Raw genomic sequence first — 8,982 nt, forward strand, 5'->3', positions numbered from 1 at the left:
ATTGTGCTATTTCTAGCGCTGACTAAGTATGCGCGGTATCGAATGTGGCGCGCATGAGTGTTATTGGATTGGTAGTACGCACATGTTTTATGTTGATAGCTTAGTTAATTCACCATTTCAGTCACGTGCAATCCACGTGAGACGCGTGCATATAGTGTATGCAAGTATGCGCGTCATTAGTTTGCATTGCCAATCACCAAGGGATCATGCATTGAATAACTTTATAACTAGCATTTAAGGACTGAAACGTCTAAATGAATATGTTGCAGATGGTCATATACATATTGATAGGCAATCAAGTGGAAACCACAAAGTGTAAGTCAAACTTGATGAGTCATGGAACTGAAAACAAGCATAACATGTCTGAACCAAGATTTAGTACAGTTCCTAACTTAAAGGAAAAGATAAAAGTTACTTGCAAATTAATAAACCTATAAACTACAGACCAGAGCCATTCTTTCGAAAGAGTTGGTAACAAAAGCTTTTGGTTCTTTACAAATCAGTCCATTCGTCGACGCTTCTTAAGATTATCAAATACTTGGCGGATATCATCAGATGTGATTGGTTTTGATGCATCGAAGGATTGCTGTTGAAAGTCATACATATATTAGTTCAAACAGATAAAGACAACACTATGTAATGTAGAAGTGTAAAGTATAAAGCTTCAAACATTAATAAGAAAAAGGAACACACACAGAGTTACCAAAAAAAATAAATGCCACCAAAAAGATAAGAAAGGAAACAGTTTAAGTCAACGCAATTTAAGTATTTTATACTATTGCAATGAAAGATCTTAATATTTCTTGTTAGGCACTAAGCGTCAAATATTCTCAAAGAAAAACAGCAGGAGAACATCTTTAAAGTGTTGTAAAAGGTATAAATAAATTGATGCGAAACCATTCATTTGGCACTCGGTTCCTTCGTCTTATGGAAAGTTCAGAAGTTCAGTTGACTTTTTTGAATTGGAACTCGGTCAAGCTGATGGCGTCCATCAAACTTGACGTTTCTCGTTAACAGATTGCTAGCACATAACCTTTTCCTATTTTGCATTTTAATTAAAAAAAAAGTAGTTTGTAACCGAAAGCTTAGTACGAAAGTTCAAAAAGATGATCACTAGAACGTTAAAAGTCCATCACTTAATACAAATATGAAGCAGTTGGTTTGAAATCTCCAAAAGCATAAGAGTCCAATCTAATTTCCAAACAAACAATAACTTATCAATCTAACTTCAAAGGCCAAGCAGCAACATAATTTAAACTTAAATGATCTAATATACAACCATTATATTATCTCAAAGAATTAACGACATTACTTGATGCAAATCAACGTTTCAAAAAAGTGAACTGACCAGGAAAGTACAGATCTCGTCTTTCATGTCGGCAATGCCTGATAGTATTTCCATCTTCTCCACATGCCCTAGATTACTAAGAAAAGACATTTCTGCCCCATCTTGCTGCTGCAATTTTTCATCCCGCTTTTGCTTCGCCAGATTCTCGTACTCCGCAATCGAATCCTCCTTACTAAGCAAGAAACTGATTCCGTTCTTGGTGTAAAATCCCAAACAATTTTCACACCCACAGAGTGCCTCTCTCCAATTCTTTGTAAGAAACATTGGTTGACTTTTTCCAAAGGTCAATTCAGTGGTCAAGAGATCAACACCAAGAAGACATTTATCAGATTTTTCTCCAACTGGAATACTCTTATCATCATCTACATTTTTAAAGTTAGGATCGTGTACTGCAGAGTCTGCATTATGAACCACCGAAGTACCATTTTCAGGCATTGTAGAGGATCCAGAACCCGAAGGTGCAGCCTCCACGCCTTTTTCTTTAGAAGTAGTAGGAGTATTTGGTTGCTTATGTGGCGCAAATATGGTTTGAGGGTACAGGTGCAGAAAAGAGCAAATAGACGAGCACATGTGGCAGATAAGATCTTCAAACAGAGGTTCGCCATTTTCGTCTATTGGGATCTGTATCTAAAGTTTTCAACAGTATTTACTTATATATCAATGTAATTTGAGGGAATATATGTATGTAAAACTCGATATTCTGAAATGATGAAACCCATTTACTTATACATGGCTTCATTAACTTACGTTGATCTGTAATGGGTTATTTTGATGAAACCAAAAAAGAAAGCGGACACAAACTGCAGAAAGTCACCTAAAGTGTGTCAAAAAAACTTCTTGTATCATTTTATTAAAGGAAAAAAAAAACATATTATTATGGAAATAATATATTCAGAGTATTGTTTAAACATATGTGACACCAATGATATGTATAATATTATATCTATATACTAATTGCGACGCGAAGGTTTACTGTTCATTTCAACTAATATAGATTTCAGGTCAACCCAACCCGAACTGAACATTTTGACATGTTACTCAAACAGTTGCACGCCCAATTAGCCACATCTAGCAAAAAGAACATAACAATTATTTTTGCTAGTTACGACTCCAGGTAAGGAATAGTGTGTTGGGAAATTACGGTCTCACTAATTCCCACCACCCAGCCCAACAATAATAGTAAAGAAATAAGAACAATACACAACACAAGATTTAACGTGGAAACTCCAAAACAGGAGAAAAACCACCGGCCCCCAAAGAGAGAAATACACTATATCACAAATTGTTACAATGAAATAGATGACTCTCTTAAGCCAACTACACTCTCCAAAATATTTAACTAATACAACTCTCAAACAAGAGTAAGAAAGAAAGAAATAATCAAATACTTAAAGTGTATTGATTGGTGCAATTTGGAATGAAGACTTAGCCCCTCTTATATAACCAAGTCACTCACCCCTCACATCTTCCTCCCACCAATGTGGGATAAACATATCTTCTACTAGCCAAAATAAACCAACAAATCTCCACCTTTTGGATAGAAGAAGATAACCATGCTTCCACATTGCAAGGATAACCGATGTAGACGCTTCCTCGACGACAACTTCAAGATCCTCATCTTCATACCGTTGACATTATCTCCCAAGAGACAAAACTTGCATCTTCATCGAACATTGTCTAAACCGACAATCATTGTCATCACAGACAATCATAACTCTTAACAAGAATTATCATACTCCACCATTAAGAGTATAGCACTTAGAATATCACATTCCAAGCATTTCACCTCGGCACATGTTGTTGAACAACCAGCTGAAACTTTATGGTGCAACTTCCTTGTTTGGCTTTCCCGAAAGTCCCATCAGCTACAACATCAGTTTCCACCACACAACCTGCATAAATGCCAAACCAATGCCCATGTGTAATTGTGGAACCGCTAACGAACATCCCTTTCCACGGTGGCGCGGACACACCATGAGGATGGTGTGACTTCAGAGGAATTCGTCACTCTCCGTAACAACAGAGACAATGTTAACGTCTTTGGAGCCATTTGCCGGATTAGCTCCACCTGGACAATTAACCCTTACATGCCCAGTCTTCCCGCACCTCCAGCATGTCAGATTCTTTCTAGAGTTTCTCTTATGCCTATCCGAACACAACAGTACCGTAGCTTCTGATGACGAGACTCCGTTACCTTCCAATCTTTTCTCCTCGGATAGGAGCTTGCTAGTAACATCTTCAAACTTCAACGTTTCTTTCCCGTACATTAGAATAGGTTTCATGTGCTCATAGGACGATGATAAAGATAATATCAACCTCAAAGCTTTATCTTCATCATCCGTTTTAACTCCAATAGCCTCCAGTTCCGAAACAATACCGTTAAGAATACTTAGATGATCTGAAATCTTTGAACCCCCATCCATACGCAGAGTATGAAATTGTTCTTTAAGACACAACCGATTTGAGATGCCCTTGCCCTGGTACAACTGCTCTAGTTTAACCCAAAGCTCCTTTGCCGTTGATAACCCGTGCACATTTGCAAGCACGTTCTTTGCAAGATACAAACGAATCGCACTTGCTGCCCTCAAATCCATATCATCACATTCTTCTTCATCAAACTTACTGCTAGAATCACTGCCAGGAACAAGGGTGGGTTTACCCTTCAAAGCCTTGTGTAAACCGGACTGAATCAACACATCCTTGACTTGAACCTGCCATAAGCCAAAATTGATCCTCCCATCAAATTTCTCTACATCAAACCTCATTGGACTGAACTTCGACATCGTATCCGTATCCTATAAACAACACTTTCTCTGATTTTGCTCACGTTTCGAATAGCCAAAAGATGTAGCAGGTAGCCAGGACCCTTTAAATCGGAAATCCACAACTAGGCCACTAACAAATCCAACTATTACTACGAATCAGAAAAACTATTGTCTAACCAGATACCCTATACGATCAATAGAACTCGTTTCTGATGTGGACGATCCACTCACGTGGCAACCACAGAGCATACTCCGACTCCTATAACCGAGACCCCCGTCAAACCTGACTCTCTGATACCAGTTGTTGGGAAATTACGGTCTCACTAATTCCCACCACCCAGCCCAACAATAATAGTAAAGAAATAAGAACAATACACAACACAAGATTTAACGTGGAAACTCCAAAACAGGAGAAAAACCACCGGCCCCCAAAGAGAGAAATACACTATATCACAAATTGTTACAATGATATAGATGACTCTCTTAAGCCAACTACACTCTCCAAAATATTTAACTAATACAACTCTCAAACAAGAGTAAGAAAGAAAGAAATAATCAAATACTTAAAGTGTATTGATTGGTGCAATTTGGAATGAAGACTTAGCCCCTCTTATATAACCAAGTCACTCACCCCTCACATCTTCCTCCCACCAATGTGGGATAAACATATCTTCTACTAGCCAAAATAAACCAACATAGTGTTAACGTCGGTTTGCACCCATTCTTAAGCATTTATAAGTTATAACCTGATATAAAATTCTTAAAAAAGTTTACCAAGCTGTCAATTCCTAACATGACCTTCAGCAGAAAAGAAAAAAAAATGATGTCTACACGATCTGTAAATAATAATACTAACCTCCTTGGTAGACTCAAGGCCAAGATGCTCCTCGTGAAACCAATCTTCACAAATGCAACACTGAATCATCTCTACTTGCTCCTCAACATCTGGATCAGGATATTGATAGCTACAAGTACAATATTTCCCCTTAAAATTATGGTTGTAAGAGTTGTCTTCATTTTCGATATCTTTGCTTGGCATAAGTTTGCAGTAGAATGCTCCAAATTTTGAATTGCCACAATCACACTTGAAATTTCTCTTGGTCCAAAGTTCTACAATCTAGCCATATTTGGAAAAGAGGGCCAAAGTAAATATATTAATTAATAACATAAAATATAAACCAGAGGCAGTGTATGTACATAACCACTCATGGATAAAGCTTATTAGTTGATTATACACCAGATGATAAAGTTATCTAAAATTTAATTTATTAAATAAGGATTAACCTCATGTCCATCATGACAAGTCAAACTACATGCGGTGCAAACACCAGCATTTCCATCTGGAGTGCATGTTAAGCACGAGAAAATTGCTTGCCTCTTCATATAACCTTTGACATAGGTGCATTCCTTTCCCTCATCACCACCCAAAACCAGATCCGCTTCCTTTAATGAGATGAGAGTAAGTACATAAAGTGTGTCAGCGTTAACAAATAACTTGTAGCCCAGTGACACAGAAGTACACCATAACATGGGAAAACTTCGGACGTACATAAAAATGTGTTTTTTTAATTTATAGCGGTCACTGGGTCATGTTTAATTATTTTAGTTCAGTGTCATCTTTCAAGCACTGTCTCACACAAGATAGTTCTTTTTCATGTTCATTAGTTATTAACATAGTTCTATAAACTTCCCTGATTCCCGTACAAAGCTAAGTCGGCTGTGTTTAAAACAATTGTTTGCAGTTTCGAAGTCGAGTTAGATTTGAGCCTGCTAATATTAAAGCTATATAGTTTTTAGAAATTTAACAGCTTCATGTTGAAAAATGTCAATAGCTCTCTTAATTTTCATCAATCCAGTGCAGTTCTATGTTCAGCCCCCTAATACAAATTATGACTTAAAGTCAAGTCCATCTCACATGTTATCTTCACAAATTGAACACATCATGTGTAATCCTTTCATTCACAAATACAAGATGATAGGGATAAAAAAATATACATGTGAATGTTCACGCGTAACTGAATTCTGCAGTTTGGCTGTAACCCTAACATACGGTGCAAAAATCATGTGCTAACCTACTTAAAAGTTAATACCGATTACTTAATACATAAGTGTTTTTCAAGATATTTCTTCTTCCAAATCACACTAAACTATTAATGTGACAAGTGAAAACATTGTTAATTATCATTTCATTTCAAAGAATTCTGCGTACAAATTAAATATGTTTTGCTACTATTTAGCTGTGTTATATAAGAAACAAGTATTTAGGCTTTATAACTAGTTCCATTCAACGGAAAATTAACATTCTGAAATCGACATAAAATAAAATAATATCTTGAAAATTAATGAGATGAAAGTAAGATAATTACAAGTTCCTGATGTTCAACTTCATCGAGATACTCATTCAGTGAGACCGTTTGCTCAGTTTCTTCTTCAAACACATCATCCATCTTAAGTTCTTAACTGAATGAGACAACTGCGTTTGTTCTACAACGGCAAAAAAATATATTAAAATTTGCAAATATAAGTTGTGAACAGAAAACCTAATTTGCAAAAATATATAGTAGATAATAGGAATCGTGAGTTATGGTAAATGAAGACGTTAGTGAAAAGAAACCCTAGGTGGTTGATCGAATAAAGGAATCCGACGTGGATGTAATGGTGTGTGGATCATACATCGCGTGAAACGATCGATGATTTATAGTAGTTTTATACGTATAGCTAAGGAAGAAGATACAGTGAACCGGAAACTTTATGAGATAAGAAAATTAGGGCTCAAAAAATTAGGGGTAAAATATGTACAATTTTCCCGCCATTTACAAATGGCCAATACAAAACGTGTCTCTTAAAATTGTGTAAATCACTAATTACAACAAAAAATCAACAAAAACAGACGATACTCAACCTTACAAATGTGAGTTATAGGGGAGGTAATGTGCAAATAGTTTTTGTGTCGGTCAATCACCTTCTTCACGTATAGCTTAATTGGATCCCATATCGACAAATCGACGGTCCTTTTTCCCCCTTGCGTCATAAGGCGTGGTCTGACCCTCGAACCATTCATGTGTTTAGGTGTCTACAAAGCATAATTCCTAAACTATGAATGGCTATTTGAAAAAAAATTATTACCAAAAAATTACTGAATTGTGTTCATCCACATTAAACATAGAAAAACGTCCTTTTACCATAAGGTGAAAAGTCTGCTTCCAGTAAGATAAATAAGTAAATGTATCCCAAAACAATTTCGAGCTAAGGAAATAAACTCAATTAGTTTGCATAGTAATTCTTAAATTGCCCTTTTTTTTGTTAATTTTATTGAGGGATAGTTTAATAGTTAGCATTTTTCTTATCATTATGTAATTTTTTTTATTGGTGTGTTAAATAGACATAAACAAAATTTGTATCATGGGTTTAAATTCTCTCCGCGGATACAAATGAAATGAACCGATGCGCACTTTTTAAATCTGCTTTCTTTGTTGACATAGATCGGTTACGATTTTTAACTACAAACTTTATAATTTATTATATGTGAAAAATTAACATCAAAACACAATGGAAATAGCCAAATAGGTAATGGTAGGAATGTGAGTTTTTAGAACAACATTTGGTGCGGGGTATCTACTTTGGCTTCTCGTTTTAACAGACTTCGTCACCTTGATAGTAACAATTCTGCCAGTGTGGCCGACAAATGGATGAATGGTGCTTGGTACTGGACATGTTCTAGAGAGAATCTCGGTGCCCGTAACGAGTCTCTTATAGTAACTCTTCAAGACGAATTGTCCCATTTTCATGTTTCTGATCATGCAGATAAGTGGTGTTTTTCCTTAAATGCGGAGGGGATTTTTTCTGTTAAAGACACTCGAGCTCATTTTGATCTCCATATCTATATCTATCTATATCTATATCTATACTATACATTAAAAGAAAAGAAAAATTGAGGTATACTTTATTAGCAACTTTGAATCTGAACCTTTAGATTAAAAAAATGACCTCAAATGCCCTTCCTTATCAACCATTAAATCTAACCATAACCTTATAATTATTTCTGAAACCACAAAACTCTCCATAATACCCTTTTAAAGAAAAATACGGGGGTGAAGAGATCTGAATAGGGTTCTAACTCGCAGAACACACACAGACTAGGGCAAAATCTCTCAGCTACCTTCCTTCTACTTGCCATCTTCTTCAAACATCTATCTCAAAAATCAGTATCTAAACAAGGATAGCGGGTAGATTTCGTTGATCAACCCTAGCTATATCATCATCGAGTAGGGCTACCTCTCCAACTCTCTAACGCCGATATCTATTGTATCCCCAAAACAAAATCAAGCCTGCGAACCCTCCATTCCATTCATCTCACTAAAAACGATTCGTTATCGTCGTGGATGGATGAATAGGGATTTTTGTTGTTACAATCAAATTGAAATCTACAGACTGAAGACCGATGTATGAATATTTCAAGCGATTTTTGAAGATACCATTTACATGATTCAAAACCCTAAATTTGATTTCCGTTCGTTACTTTATCAGATTTAGTATCAAAACCCTAATTTTGTTTCTTTAAAGACTATTCATTTTTGTAGGATTGATTCATAGTTGGGTCATCGAATTGATTTAGGATTCTAAAAACCGTGCTTTGTTGATTTCATTTCGATTACTGTTTAAGATTTGCGTTTGTGATTTTTGTTCGTGAACAGGTATTTTTTTCATATTCTTTTGTTAATTTTTTTTGGTAAGTTTCTGAATCGTTGTTGGATGCTTATTTTTTGTCCGAATGTGGTTGTATTAGGTGAATTTGTTGGTGCTAAGATATTTTGTCTCATTAATTTATCTTACGACCACTGTTCATGGGTTATTTTGCTGTTATTATTT

At 35.9% G+C, this 8,982-nt stretch overlaps 1 protein-coding gene across 1 annotated transcript; it reads right to left on the reverse strand.

The window, feature by feature from the left end:
* Positions 1-244: 244 nt before the first annotated feature.
* Positions 245-6,560, reverse strand: LOC139840006 (uncharacterized). The gene is made up of 5 exons (XM_071830227.1): positions 6,480-6,560; positions 5,398-5,556; positions 4,970-5,230; positions 1,349-1,975; positions 245-586 (listed from the first exon to the last, which is right to left on the reverse strand). Exons 1-5 carry the CDS (start codon positions 6,558-6,560, stop codon positions 500-502), a joined length of 1,215 nt encoding a protein of 404 aa, XP_071686328.1. The 3' UTR covers positions 245-499.
* Between the last annotated feature and the right edge of the window lie 2,422 nt (positions 6,561-8,982).

Source organism: Rutidosis leptorrhynchoides, chromosome 4 (assembly GCF_046630445.1).
Source record: "Rutidosis leptorrhynchoides isolate AG116_Rl617_1_P2 chromosome 4, CSIRO_AGI_Rlap_v1, whole genome shotgun sequence".
Lineage (NCBI taxonomy): Eukaryota > Viridiplantae > Streptophyta > Magnoliopsida > Asterales > Asteraceae > Rutidosis > Rutidosis leptorrhynchoides.